Source organism: Macrobrachium nipponense, chromosome 8 (genome assembly GCF_015104395.2).
Source record: "Macrobrachium nipponense isolate FS-2020 chromosome 8, ASM1510439v2, whole genome shotgun sequence".
In the NCBI taxonomy this organism is placed as follows: Eukaryota; Metazoa; Arthropoda; class Malacostraca; order Decapoda; family Palaemonidae; genus Macrobrachium; species Macrobrachium nipponense.
Genome location: NC_087203.1, coordinates 52313045 through 52329153, shown reverse-complemented (window position 1 = coordinate 52329153; position 16109 = coordinate 52313045). Strand labels below are relative to the sequence as shown.

Below are 16109 nucleotides of genomic sequence, written 5' to 3'. Positions count from 1 at the left end.
TCTTCCTCTTGTGGAGGAACCACAACCATTTCTTGTGTTGCCCGAACTTGAAAATTCCATGGTTCCCATCCAAGAGCTTCCTGCACTCACCTCGTAGAAGTGTTGTAGATCTGTCTGTTGAATCCCAGAAACCATTCTAAGTCGACTCCACACGAGCCATAGAAGATTTTGTTATCCCTTGTAGTAGTAGCGAGTCGGTGACCTCATCGCCAATGGTGAAGACCCTACACCCAGCGCAATAGATCCTGAAGTTGTTCTCATTGACACCACTTGGTATGTCTGGCAATTTTCTTCAGTCATCATGTTTCAGTGTTTCATCATGAGCAGGATCTAATTCATACCCTGACAAGTCTATGTTCTGAAACAAAAATCCCACTTACGCACGTGTATATGTCATGAGCTAACACACCCAGCCTCATAGACAATCACTGAGGATTGAAATTCCTCACCCAAAATGAACATGGTCTCTATCTAATGACCCCTTAAAAGTACTTAAAAAAAAGGCTTTTTATCACTACTGGTACCTCGACAAGGAACCCCTTATCTGACAAGTATACCTTAAAAATCCCGTAATATCTGTACAATTGATCCCCATTAAATAGGATGTTTCAACCCCATTCATATGTATTTCAAAAATAAATTCTTCAACACTCCTAGAAGCAACACATTACCCCCCTCCCCCCTAAAAAAAACATCCATGCAAAAAAACCATTAATATCACTTAACCCGGTTTCAGGTTTCCTCTAATAAAAATTTAGGTTCTTTCACAGCATTAACAAACGTAGTTTGCACCATACAAAAAACTACTGTCACAACCAAGTCCCCCGGATCTCTTTTACTGTTAGTTGCAATCTCTGCATGACCCCCTTAATTCCTCATAACGGAACGTCATCACCTATAACTCTAGAAAGAAGAAAAAACCTATGAGTATCCAAACTCCAAATGAAAACATCACAATAGTCCCATTTAGGTCACCACCAAACAACCTATTATTCCAAAATCAATAAACACCCATAGTCCTCTGTCTAACTAACCTCATAAGACCCCAAAGTCACCATTAACCCAGAACATTTTTTGTAGTTGTCATCACTGGCTCCCGCGGAGATAGAACGAGATTTCATAATTTGGGAGCCATCACTTTTGAGATGGCGTGATGTTGAAGACTGCTAGGGCATGGAGGTCGCACGTGTTTGCACATGGGTGGAAGTAACTACACTTCTGATCTGGTCTTAGTTATATCTCATGGTTGGGACCATTAGCTGTACGTATATGAGTGCGCCGGTATCTGTTCCACTTTATAATATGGGAGATGAGGGATAACTGGGCACTACTCGATGGCCACTGCTGGTAGTTTGTTTGGACTTGTCTTTTTTCTTGGTGCGTGTGTTTGCGTGGAATGGTAAGCATACTCACATTTTGTGCCCTAGTATATATTAAACATTTGTTTCACAGATGTTATCTTTCTTATATGATTTTTTTATTATTATTTTTCTGATTCTATTTGCAATTCATTTATGTGGGATTCCTGCTTCTCAGATGGATCTGGTAATCCACATAATGGAGTGGTGCTAATTGCAGGGGAGATAGCAATGATTTTTAATTTTCTATCTTTGTTATGACTGGTGTTTAGTTATTGGAGAGAAAGTGGGATGTGGGCGGGTTTTATCCAACCCCAGTTTTATTTTGGTTTCCTACTTTGAGTTATACCTTTTATGTTGGTGTGATATTTGGGGTTTTCATCGTGTTGTATTTAGAAGCTAGAGTTTCAGAATTTGACTTAATTGGTTACTTATTTGTTTTTACAAATAAAGCCTGTTTTGATAATTCTGGATCTGAATCAATGACCATAGGTAATTATGGTTCGTGAGTGCATTTGAGTTGCGAGAGAGAGAGAGAAAGAGAGAGAGATGACGGCTGAGAGAGAAAAAGAGAAAGAGGGGGGATACTTCGACATTTCCATAGTGCCCCGCCCAAGTTAACGTCACCAAGATACCTCAAAGAGTTAAGTTTTACCTGTTGCGACCTTCCCGAGGTCGTAACGCACACAGTCACACACACACACACACACACACATACGGTCAATGTGGGTCGTAAATGGCAGGGCCAAACTGTTCACACAAGCCATAGCCTACCTGGTGAGGTACGACGTAATTAGCCCGTTAGTGGCGTGGGTGCTTTCTAAGGAAGGAGCTTTCAGAAGCCTAAACGTTGTCGCCATATGGTTTCGTTAAAGGCTTCTGAAGGTAAGCATAGCTGTAGTGGGTCGGTTAATGGTGAGGCCAAAACCGTGACCCGCACACAGATGGAGAAGAATTTGTGTTTCTTAGCAGTCAATAAAATGGTAATAACAAAGGACATAATGTACATACACTGATGAATTATATATTGGCGGAAAGGCCAGGAAATTCTACATACAAACGTATACATGTGATTTTTGCTGCTTAGCTAGATGAAATACAGGATTGTGATTAGTGAGTAACGAAGATCTTGACACAGGTCTTTACATTCTACATGAGATACAAGATTGTGCGTGATTAGTAGGTAAAGAAGGTCTTTACACTGTCGTCACACCATCTAGGTTATTAACGACATAATAAAACTGAATACGAAACTAAACAAATTTTTCTTAAGGGAGTTTCACATGAGACGTCTATATATATATATATATAATATATATATATATATATATATATATATATATATATATATATATATATATATATATATATATATATATAGTATGTGTGTGTATATATGTGTATATATATTATATATATATATATATATATATATATATATATATATCTATATATATATATATATATATATATAATATATATAAAATCATACCTGTAACATGTATCAATTATACACATACATACATACTGCATATGTAAATTATCTAAATCTTGTTGAGGAGGCCTGTCTCCCTAACAAAGATATATAACTGCTGTGTATTACAATCCCCCCGAGGATCGTAACAAGGATAAAGTGTCCATCACTGTTACATCCCCAAGAGAGAAACTTATATCTTAGATCCCAAGACTGGGACATTCAACCAGCAAATGTTTCACAGTGCAGGGTACAATACAGTCATCGCAGAATGGAAGGTTTTCACCTGACATCAAGAACCCATGAGTCAGTCCAATCCTTAGCCTGTACAACAAGTCCAGTCTTCTTGGCATATAGGGATATGACCAAGGAGATACTGATGATGTAATACTGTGCAGGGTTTGGTTTGTTTCAATATTTGCTCAAAGTGACTACCGGTATACTTCATTCTATGACCTACAAGAGGAAATATATCCCTAAGGTAGTAGGCATCTCCTAGGTGACAGTTGACTTAGCAAGTTGATCAACTCATTTGTTCCTATAAACCCCAACATGGGAAGGCATCCATCAGAAATTTACTTCTTTTTGCTTACAGCAGCCATTACATAAACTAAAATCAATGAGTGTAAAAGGATAAAAGATTCTAATGAGTGAAAAACACTGATTGAGTCACAATAAATAGTAAAACTGTTTCCCATGAGTTAAAATTTACTTTACGGCCTATGAAATTGCATGCAGCTCTGCTGTAAAAATAGATTCAGCTGATGATAATCTCCCATTTCTTTCTACATCAGAAAAAACCACTCCAAAGCCAACACCAGCATCTGACTTTGAGCCACATGTTTAAACTGGAACATAACATGTGCGGTGGAATTATCTAAAAATATTGATCACATTGCCTCATTGGGATTTCTCCTTGCATCAAATTGAAATATTCACAGCATTTTATCCCTGGACGGTTCAGGGGTTTGGGGTGGAACTAATCGAAGATCTACCTAGTAAAGTCTCCACCCTTGAAATGTAAAGTTGACTGATTATACATTTTACTCTAAAAGCAAAGGGTTGTGGTTGCTTGGGGTGATCTTCATATTATTGACAATGCCTTTCATTTCTGTTACAAATGCTGGTTACGGACTTAGGGAGCCTGAAATAAGCAACAGCTCCAAACCAGCAGATGCTGCTATTGAAGAGCCAGAGGAATTTCACCAGTGTCTACAAACATGATCTCAGTGGGAGATGACTCAAATGCTCCTGTAGCCAATCTTGCTCCTCCACGATGAACTGAATTAAGCATTTTAAGGATATGTAATAGGTTTTGTTGAAGTGTACAATTCACACCCAAAAGTAAATTTTGAAAAGACCAAAGCTGTATATAGTCCCAACATCTGAGTTCAGTCAACACCCAAAGAAGTATGGGACAACTTTCAGCACATTCATTGCTTTGAGGCATTTTGCCTTAATATATTTCAGATTTGGAATCCAAGTCAGCTCGCTACAAAAAAAATCAGCTCAAAAAACCTTGTTTCACCAACACATGGAATTCTCTGCCCAAGTATGAACAGATCTGGATTAGGATGAAGTCCTACTAAATGGCAAAAGTACATGGTTACCATTTTACTAGCCAAAAACCTAAAACCATTCATCTCAGACCACTTTACTATACTATCAGTGCAGAGTTGAAAGGTCATCTAGGGGAATTATTTTGTGTACACCATTGATTGCTAAGGTGAACAAGGTTATACTTAGAACACTTCCTTGTAACACTTATTCTTTGTCTAATATATATCTGATGTTGTTGCTCCAACTTGAACCTGAAATAGCCTATGCGTGGTTGAATATCTTTATTCCACAAGCAGATACAAAGATTCAGATATGCTTTCTGGATGAGGGCAAGGTACATACAGAGATATAATTGTTACTGTTATTATTATTATTATTATTAATCTACAAAATTCACTAGTAAATAAACAGTAAGAGTAATTATTGAACAGACGTCTTAGAATAAGAGAGAGAGAAAAAATAGCAACAAAACAAAACAAAAAACAACAAATAATTGGGAATGTTAGCCAGTACATAATGACATGCTTTGACAACCTGTTTCATCATAAGAAAATTAACTTTGTTTCAACATAAGATAATCTCTTTAACATACAAAATTATCAATTGATGCCAGTATTTAATATTTAAAACCTGTCTTCCATGCAGGTTTGGATTTATTTCTTACAGGGTGAGATGGCAAAGTGGGTGTGGGCAGTGTGGTGGGCGTGGGCATAATTGTCTGCCAGTAGCGTGTTGCCCTGGGGACTTATTCACCCTAGAGTGGGTTAAGGTACTGGAGGACAGTGAAGGATAGTGATGATAGTGAGGTTTGGGCATACTAATAGGAAGAGTCTAGCCTTCTGCTGGAGGATGATGAAACCTATCCTTTCCTTACTCTAGTCTGTAATTGCTACCGTAGGGTGGGCCTCATCATAGTATGCAAGGGCTTCTTTGGCCAGCTGGCATATAGCATCCTGTGCTTGTTCAAATCTTGTCTGTAGTTGATCACCCCAACTGACATGCTTCCCTGCAGGTTTCTTTAGTTCTCTGAAAGGGGCCATGATGGGTGCTGCTGCGAGAAATGATGCCAGCTGGTTCACAAAACCATGTCTTGACCTGATGTCATTAATAATTGGGTTTGCTGGCATGAGAAGTTCTTGATGGCTGCTAAGTTTTCTTCAGTGGGTTTATAGAGGTCCCATCCCAAATGAAACCCAATAAAATCTACTTCTCTTCTGCAGAATTGAAATTTTTCAGGCTTAAGTGTGATAGCTTTTCTTGCACACATTGGCAGGAAGTCATAGGTGGGCCAAAATCCGCATATACAATTGCATCATAGAGAAGGGTATTGTTGACGCACTTGTATTTTTGGGGTACCTCGTAGACAGATCATTGAATTGACGCTCGTAGGCATCCAAGGGAGACCAGTGGCCCATGGGTTTCCTGTGGTAATGGTAACATCCCAAAGGTGTGATGAAGGTTACTACCTTCATCACAGTTCTACTGGATGAAATCCCTAATAAGTGTCTGTGACAGTCTTGAAGGAATTTGACAGGACTCCCGATACCATATCAAAGATCACAGGCATATGGTGCAACTATTTCATGCAGCATGCATTAGGTTGCTAGTAATCGATGGTGTGTTGGGGGCTGGCCAGACTTCTTGGCTAATACCACCAAACGATCTCACCATTCTGTTGCCTCTCAAGGGGGAACAGGTTGCAGGACCAATCTTTTTATGTCTTCATTGAGTTGGGCTTTAACTTCATCCTCCTGATGCTTAGGGATTGACGCAGAAGTGTGGCAGGCATAAGGTACTACTCCAGGGTTGAGATGGATGTGATGAGGCTTACTTTGAAGTGTTGAATGCTGAGGATGAAAGACGCTGCAATAACCATTTCTTGAGTCTTTGAACATTCTCCTCTAATGGTGGAAGAAGTACTGTTGTCAGTTTTGGAGGCATGTTGGGCATTACAGTTTGATTTGTGTCATTGAAGGCACTAAGCGCATTTACATCCAATGAGACCAAGGAAGGAGTGTGATGAGGGAATTTCTCTGGTACTAGACCCAGTTCTTTACAGGCTATTGATGAAAGGTAGTCATGTTTAGCTGTCTTCCTAAAATAAATGTCCTGCAAAGTGGAGTGCCCTTCATTCCTAATTTGGCAGGTGGTTGATCCCATGCACTTCAGGGATATGTCAGCAACATCCCTCAGGCCAGCCTAGTGTCGCAGCAGTGCAGGTTGCACATTAATCAATGACCCCCACTATACACACTTGGGCACCTTTGTCCGCCACATCTGAGGCAAATTTACCACCCTTCCCATGATCATGGTCAACCTCCACCACCGTGGGTTGATGGGTATGGTGGGCTTCAGCCACTACAACGGCTCCTGAAACATCTACAGAGGTTGCAAGTTCTTCTGTACTCTCCTTACTGCTTCTGCAATGTTCGTCATGAACCTACCTTCTGATAGCCATGGCATGTGAGGGACTTGGCTAGGCAAGAGGCCCTGTCCCAACCGTATCGACCTCCGCTATCGCTACAGCTACTGTGTGTGAAGTGCATATTACCCTTGACAGTCTGAGTCCCTGCAACTTCTGGTGCAGTATCTAAGTTGGTGTGGGTGCCAGATGTATTAGGAAAATCGGACCAAGATTTCCCACTTTAGCATCAAGATATACAGACATGATGTCAGTGCAATATGACGATATTTTCTGCTTTGAAAGGGTTCCAAAATATTGTTATAATAAGGCTTAATAGGAAGACTGATATTTCCTGGTGTGTACTTAATTATTGAGATCTTATATCATCCAGTCCAGGAGCTGATTAGCTACTTTCTACTTATGGCCGATTCAATTTCCATCATAGTAAAAGGTACATTGTATTGTTCATTCCTTGATGTATTAAAATCAATTTCTACTTGTTCCATTAGTCTTCTTTGAGCTGAATAGGGTCTGTCATATCTGGTGAAAGCTGACTTCATAGTTCTACGAGTTTCCTGGTGTTTATGAGTCCATCAGGGAAATATGCTTGAAGTTCTAGGAACTGATTGGAGACCATGAGAATATAATTCTACTGAAAAAGTCAAGAGGATCATCTATACAGGGAAAGTCACCAGACAAGTCATCTAGTGAGCGTGTTCCTGAAATGCTGCCCAATCAGCTTTACAAATGTTCCATTTAGGTAACCTAGAATATGGAGGATTTGAAGCTACATTCGTTTCTATTAGGAAATGGGGGCTAGTAAACTTGTCTTTTATCACTCTTCCATTAAAATCAATAAGGCAGTCAGCACTGCATATAGATAAATCAATTGCCAACAATGCGTCTGTTTGAATATGGAAATGTGTAGATCCCTTGTGTTTAGGATTCCCACAGTTTCACTTTCTGTGATGGAACACAGGTAGTTTCCTTTTTGACTTGTAACAATATCACCCCAAAGAGTGTTACTACTATTTTTGTCTCCCACAATAACATAGAGATGGCATAGCTGTTGAACAAGGGATTTAAATTCATCAGTAGGAAAGACTTCACTAGGTAGCAGATAGAGAGAGCATAATGCATATTCTCTTTACAAATGGATCTCCCTTATCACTTGCAGTGTAGACTGGATATTGATAGGATTTTTGAGGTGTCATTATGAATATATAAAATTACACCTCCATGGCTTCCGTTATTTATGTTATAAGGGGAATTATAGGTAGTGTGCTCTTGTCAGCTTGGACACACATTATTACTGGTCATAGTCTCCTGCAAAGCAACCTTACTTCTTCCCTTTTAACTCTTAATCCCTGACAATTCAGCTGGAGAAAATTAATGAATTCTACTTATATTTTGAGGCCATTAAACTGGAGCCCTTTTTGATTGCTTTAACTTTATTGCCTTGCTTCTGTTTTATTTCCAGAAGAGGCTGATTATTGAAGGCTGCCTTCCATTTTAAAGTCAACAATTTGCTGCTTTGTAGTGGGGGAACCTACCACAGATGGCCCAACCTCCATAGTATCATGGGCATTGGGCACACTTAATGGCATCTTCGTTAAGGAAATTTGAAGTTCAGGAGCATCAGGCAAAGCTGGAGCTGCCTGAGGAGAGGTGGAAGTGTCAGACACAAATGCTGCATCCACTGAGGTATCAGGAGACACAAGCGCCAGGTACAGATAATTCAGCCTCCAAAGAGGTTGACACACCAGGTATAACTATTGCACCTTTCAGAGAGGTGGGAGTGCCAGGTATATCCAACACTTCTTCCAAAGAGACAGGATTGCCAGAAACAACTGGCACAGTCTCTGAAGAGTCAGGAGAGCAATAAATTATTGGTGCAGCCTCGAAAGAGGCAGAAATGCCAGAAATTACTGGCGTAGCCTCCAAAGAGGCACAAGTACACGTGACCACTGATCTCTCCTTTACATTGCCAAAGGAAGCACCTCTAGTAGCATTTACATTTCTTCTTCAATTAGCAGCAATACTAGAAAATTATGTTCATGGTCTAAAATACCAGTTTAATACTTTGAGTTTTGCCTCTACAAATGAGATATGTTAAATTACCCTCAATATTTGGATTTATTTTTCCATGATATACACATCACACTATTGTGAAGAAGATAGATTGTCTTCATTATGTATACATTTTGCTTCTTTATAATATACACCATGCTCTGGTTCACTACATCTAATACAAGTGGCAGGCTTGCCTTTTATCTTCTGCCTACAAGATTCTAAGATATGACTATATTCTTGACAATAAAAACATTTCCTTGGTCTTGTGATATATTGTTTAACCTTACAACATAATCATGCTGCTTTTATTACATCGGATAAGCGGGTAGAATTAAATGGAATAATTAAATTTGAAAGTGGAGCTAAGGCTCCATTGATCTTTCTTTCAATTCTAATCACGTCACCAGTTGGAGTGCAAATATTACTCCTTTTGAATGATTCCAAAAAGTATGTACAGAGCCGTCTACTACTATAACTCCTCCAAGATCTGATAATGCTATTAATTTTTCGCTTTCTTTTGTTGAGGCTGATTCTATAGTCAGTTTTCCTCGATCTTCAAATGATATCTTAGTCTCTTGGCCATAATACTTCACATCTGTATACATTAAAAATGTCGCAATTAGCATCTTCCAGATTAAAGGTCAAATATTTATCATAAGAGGTTTCAACTATCCCTGGTCCTATTTCACATATTTTTCCAGTGAATTTCCATTTGCTCCATGCTGGAGCGTAGGATTCCAGTGTAATTACACTAGAAACTTTCCTAGCCATATCCTAACACAGGTTGCCAGAGAAGGGTGCAGGGGTCATCATCTGTGCCAAAACAATATCATTAAAGTGTCCAGGGTACTCAATACTTTATTGTTACTCATAAAGATAAAAGGGAGAAAAAAATATTCCTGAAAATCTTAAAAAGATAACATCTGCTTTTCATGGAGATTATTCTTCTACCAATGATACCCAAATAGGAGCTGATTCCAAAATGTCCATTCCCTACCCAACCCCACAAGGGATGGCACAATGCAATTTGGGTGGCTCAAGTGTATGCCAAACCCACTTACTGGGATTAAAAGTATCAAATGAATACAATAATACCCACCCTTATCATATTATAGGCAAACCAGACAGAATGTCAAGATTTCTATCCCCAGAACCAGACCACCCCTGGAATCCATGTCCAAGCTCTGCCTAATAGATAAACCCCAGTCCCAGTTATTATTATTATACCTTTTCTTATTTATCATGCCAAATAAATTTTACCAGAAGTGGAAAATTCTGCAAGACTTAACCCAAATTGATTATCTATCATAAACAGGACTCTTAGACTCAAACCAGGGAACAAATTCCAGGTGTTCAAGAGCTCCCTCACCATGTCAAGGTGATCCTAGGTCGAGGAGACTCAGTAAGCAATAGCACATTATTAATTAAGGGGAACACTGTGTATCTCTTTGGACACTCAGTAAGAAAAGGGTGTGGCCAGTCAGAGCCGTGCTATACTCTGAGATATGCAGTGCCAGGCCATGTTGCATGTCATACACTAGCTTGTTTTCCTCACCATCATTATAGCCCCCATAGGAAAGTAGTGGCATTAGTGCACTTTGTGCAGTGCACTGTAGGCATTAAATAAAGTTCTTTGCGGCATTCCTTTAGCGCCTAGCTGCACAATTTCCCTTTCAATGATGAATCACCTCATTGGTCTCAGCACTTGGCCTTTGACCCAAATTTTATATCCTTCCATCATTCAGCTATAGTGCCTCAAGATTATTTTACTTGAATCTTTTGTTGCTTTTTAGTGTAAGTCTTACATTTTTCCCACATGAGTTTGCAAATTAATAAGCAAATTTGCTCCATAAACAGAGAGTAATTCATAGAGGAGAAAGTGATGTTAGTAACAATAACAGTGAAGATACAGGTAAGATTCCCACAGATATATTCGGATTCCATTCATTTAAATCCCCATCTATATTATCGCTTTATCCGAGGGACTTTGCAAATATTGAAGACTGTGGTCAAGAGGATGATGACAGGGTATTGGTCATCATTCACTCCTTTTCTTCAGGTGTCGTTGTCTTGCTGGACACATACTGGGCAATAAAATCTACCTGCATAGGATAGTCTCTCAATAACACATAATTGATGTATACAGGATTTTTCATTAATTTTGTTTGTTTTATTAAACTTATTCTATTAATGAATCATGTTTATTCTATTACTAACAGGTTTATGTATAGACGTGTCTGCTGTGCTTGTTGCAAGAAGAATGAGGAAGAAGACAGTGCAAATGTCTCCAGAAACTTGCAAACTCCAAGGTAAGAAAGTGTGGTAAAGGACCAAATATTTTTAACTTGCTCTTCATCTTGACAAAAGAATATTACATTTAGGAATTGGGCAAAGCCTGTAATAAGGACTGAAAGTGTTGAAGATTTCTTTAAGGGATCTGTGTGAAATATTCTTCACCACTGGGCAAAGCTGGGACAATCAGACAAAACATGTTGTACCATAAAGGACTCATTTGTATCATGTACCTCTTTATACAATTTAGAAAGCTATATTCTGTTAGTGGTTTTGTATTTAAATTTTGTTCCCATTCCTCAGTTCACAATGTTGTTCATACATGACAACTTTACGTCCCTGCACTGTACAACTGAATGATTTATGTTTACTAAAACTGGCATCACAGTGTCTTGGTTAATGATACCATGCAATGTAAAAATATTCTATTTTACTTAAGCTGTATTCCCCAGAGTGGAGCGTCATTAACGAAAAAATTGGTCATTGGTTGAAGAATTCAGTACAGAGACTTCTAACGTTGAGTAACCCTCACTAGCAGGCACCCCCTCCTCACATTCCCACATACATACTACTCAGCTGGATAAGATTTTTAATAGTAGGTGCTAAATATTAAAAACGAAGCTTTACCCTTGAATAGAATCGGAATAGTGTTAGTTTCTTATTACAATCAAAATATAGGGAATAGATGTTTGACTACCACCAGTATGATGTAACTTAACCCTTCGTGATTCTGGAGGTTCAAAAGCTTATCTGCGGTAAAATATACTCCATTCTGGAATACTGCTTGAGCATGGAAATAAGTTTTGTTATTACTTGTTATCAATTTAATTATGATAGAAAATCTAGAGCATAGAAAAGCCAAATAAAGCTACAATCCTCAGAGAGAATGTCCCCGTTGCACAAGGCACTGAATTTGCTGACATAATTATTGAAGCTGTTAACTAGCAGCAGTGGGCCCGGGTAAGAGTATACCCCACTCATGTGACAGCCAACCCTCTATATTTGGATACTTTGATGATACTTCTGTGATTACTTGTGTAGATTTATTGGCATGATTAACACTGATTCAAGAAACACAAGTTTGATGCAAAAACAAAGTATGTAGGAAATGTTTCGCTTTGTCTTCAAAAGTTTGAAACCATATTAACTCCATTTATTTTTTTTTATATAGGTAGATACGGCTACCATTTCACTTGATCTTTGATGATTTGTGGAAACAACTTGATCATTCCTTTCACTGCTGCAGCTTCAAGACCTTTCTCAGCAATTGTTTTAAACTTTGTAGAGTCCAGCTAGATAAATCTTTATACAACTACTTGTGTTATACAAAGCATGATTCCAGTCACAGAACAATACGATCCATTACCAAATTAAACACATTCACTCTAACATCAACCAGGGGGTCTGAGGTGCTTCCTTCATCACTAGAAAGTTCATCTGCCATTTTTGCAAATCTTTCTTTCAATCGACAATGCATCTTCCAAAGCATCAATTTGAAATGTTCCAAGTACATTCAAATTCACCTGCAAAATCTCCTCATTACATTTCATTACAAATTCAAAAGCCTTACTGTGGATATCATCAAATGTTCTTGTCTGTTCCTTCAAGTTTTCTGTAGCCGTATCTACCTATATAAAAAAAATAAATGGAGTCAATATGGTTTCAAACTTTTGAAGACAAAGCGAAACATTTCCCTCATACTTTGTTTTTGCATCAAACTTGTGTTTCTTGAATAACTGTTAATCATGCCAATAAATCTACACAAGTAATCACAGAAGTATCATCAAAGTATCCAAATATAGTTGTTGCTGCATATGATTTCCCTGACCATCTTAGTCTCACCAATTAGCTTTAATTGTTACATTTTTTCTTGTCCTACCACTTCTATCCATACTGCCATGCACTAGTATGATGTTGTTTGTTGTTTTTGATTAAGCTGGCCTTATGCCAGCACGGGCTCTTGCTCATAGAGCAGCCCATAAACAGAACATTCTGTAGTCTCAGTTTTCACTAAATTCAAAACATGGACATGACACCAGTATTTTGTGTATTTAACATTCGAGTATGAAACTGACATCTCAAAGACTCAGACTATCACTGTATGGTAAGCAGGGGCGTAACACATGTCCCCCCCAAAGTATGAGTTAACAGGGACACAGTATACTCTGTCCCCCAAAACAATAAATATTATGTGTAGGAAACAGAAGGAACCCCGTGTATCACTTCAGTGTTTTATTACACGTCCAGTCCATGAGAGGTGTGGCTGCAAGTGAGGTGCAGACTATACATGTGGGCAACATTGGCGCCAATTGTGCTGCCCTCTTGGCAACAGACATTACACACATTCAATCATGCTGCATACCCCCTCTTAAGAATATGGCATGAAAGAATGGCATAATATTAAATGGAAATAATCAGTGATTGCAATAGGCAAATATGTATTAAATACATATATACACACAACGAACATATAGAAAAAAATCCCCATATGAAAAATTAATGGTTAATGCATAGGATACGAATGGCAGCAATATGAAAATGCATAGAAATATGTCTGCAAAAATTCATTGTAGCCAGTTTGGCTTATCAAAAACAGAAGACAAAACAAGCATGGGGGACAATAAGATATAATTTTACAATGTGGCACAAGCATGAGCATGGGTTAACACTCATTATCACCCATGACATACTCGCCTATCCACGAAGGTTGCACTGTCCGCCTTTGTGGACGAGGTGGAGTGGGTTTTGCGCATGGGAAAGTGGCTGATGACGTTGGGGGCTGCCGTTTTAGCACTTTCAGGTGCCTCCTGTTTCTAACGACGCCCGACTGCTTCCATCCAGCCTAATGAAATACTGTCGGTTTCCCTTAGACTCCACTACCAACCCAGATCAGTCCCAGGTTTTGGTTAAAGGATCCTGCACTCTTACCCTGCAGCCTACAACAAAGGGTAGAAGCTCACTGGTTCCAGCAAGTGGTAGGGTCTCCTCTTGGGACTCTGTCATTTGTAGCTCCCTCTGCTGGATTACCTCATCCCAATGTCTCTCCACCTTGTAATGCTGTCTGGGCATTGGCACTCCATCTCTGAGCTGCCTTCCAATGGCAAGTTGTGCTGGGGACTTGTCAAACCTCTTAGGAGGGGTGTTGAGGTATTGAAGAATTGCCAGAGATGCCTTGTTGCAATCGAGGCTGCCTCCTTTGCCTATATTAGACCTGATGATCAATCCTCTTGGCAGTCTTGACTGCTGCTTCAGCCCTTCCATTGGACTGGGGCTAATGGGCTGATGAAAGGCGAACCATAAACCCCCATTTTCTGAAGAATGATGTGGTCTCTTCACTAATGAGGTTTGTGCCCCCATCTGTTGAGATTAGCTCTGGTGCTCAATCTTGTGAAGTACGTCCTCAACACTGATATAATTCTTGATGACGTTGTGCCATGTGGGAAGTGTGCCTCTTCCAGCCAACCAGTGAGCCAGTCTGCATAGGCCATTTACATATGGCCCTACAACTGTAGCATGTCTACCACTATCGACTGGAATGGGTATTCTTGGGGTGGTGTGAGTACTAATGGTTCAGCAGGTTGTGATGGAGCATGTATGTCACAAGAGGCACATCCATCACTGTGGCTCTGCAGGTCACCTTCCACACCTGGCCAGTAAACTGATTGCCTAACCCTGTGGAGCATGGAGTCTACCCCCTGATGGCCTGCATGAAGGCTTGTAATGACTTGAAGGCAAAGTTCCTCTGGAATGAGCAGACATGGGCATCCTTGGTCGTAAGTGTAGACTATCAGGTCTCCTACCATAGATAACATGTCCCTAACTGAATAGAACTATAAGCAGGCCACCTCCTGTGCCTTCTGTGGGCGCCATTCATTTGCTGCAACTTTGGCTGCCAACAAATGGTATAAAGGGTCTTTAGAGGCTGCCATTTTGACACTCCTTGTCTTACTCAAGAGCAGTGGCTGAAGCAGCGACAAGGGCAGCAGTCATATCCTCTTCAAGTTCAGAGTCCTTGTCATCTGGTTTGCAATGGAGAGCAGGGAAGCGTGATAAGAAGCAGCCCAATTCCTCTTCCCTAGTAAGTATCTTACCTGGAACCTGTATTGCAGGGTTTTCTCCTTGAGACACAGGCGTCTTAGGTTCAGTATATTCTTCAGCTCTCTTTCACCCAGGAGCTTGACCAGTGGGCGGTGGCCGGTCACAATCAGTAAGTTGGGGCAGCCCAACAGGAGTAGCCTCCTTTTTGAGACACCATGTGACAGCTAAGGCCTCTCCCTCAACAGCAGCATGCCCAGCTTCAGCTTGCGAGAGGTAGCAGCTCCCACACATGACAATACACCACCCACCTTGCAGTGGAATGGGACATCAGCTGAGGTACAAGCACAGTACTGCTGCAGAATAACAAACCCGATTCCATCTCTGCTCCAGTCTGTTAGGGCTGCTGTAGGTCGGGTCTTGTCATAATATAGCAGCCCATCCTTGGCCAGCTTCCATATGGCCCCCTGTGCTTGGTGGAATCTCCCTTGTAGTTTGTTATCTCAGAAGACATTCTTGCTTGCAGACTTCTTCAGGAGGTCTCTAAAGGATTTCCATCGGTGGGGCAGTGGCAAGAAAGGGTGCCAACTGATTGACAAAGCCAAACCATGACCTGATGCCAGGGACAGAGGGGTTGTCGGGCATAGGGGATCTCCATATGGCAGCTAGCCTCTCCTCTGTGGTCCTATAGGAATCCCATCGCAGCTCAAATCCGACAATGCTCACTTCTCTTTGGCAGAAGCAGAGTTTTTCTGACTTGAGGGTTATTCCCTTTTCGGCACAGGTGTCCAAGAAATTATATGTATTCCAGAAGGCCTCTTTGATGCTGTTGTCTTACAGAAGAGTATCATCCACATACTTGTGTTTTCAGGGGATGTCCTTGATGGCGACATCAAAACTCATGGTGTAGGCA

At 40.1% G+C, this 16109-nt stretch overlaps 1 protein-coding gene across 5 annotated transcripts in view; it reads left to right on the top strand.

The window, feature by feature from the left end:
• LOC135222777 (uncharacterized) overlaps positions 1–16109 on the top strand; it is a 298504-nt gene that overhangs the window by 268354 nt on the left and 14041 nt on the right. For all 5 annotated transcript variants that reach the window (XM_064261041.1, XM_064261040.1, XM_064261037.1 and 2 more), the window contains exon 5: positions 11089–11178. In XM_064261041.1, the coding sequence (XP_064117111.1) occupies positions 11089–11178 (90 nt within the window). The remainder of the gene's footprint in view (positions 1–11088; positions 11179–16109) is intronic.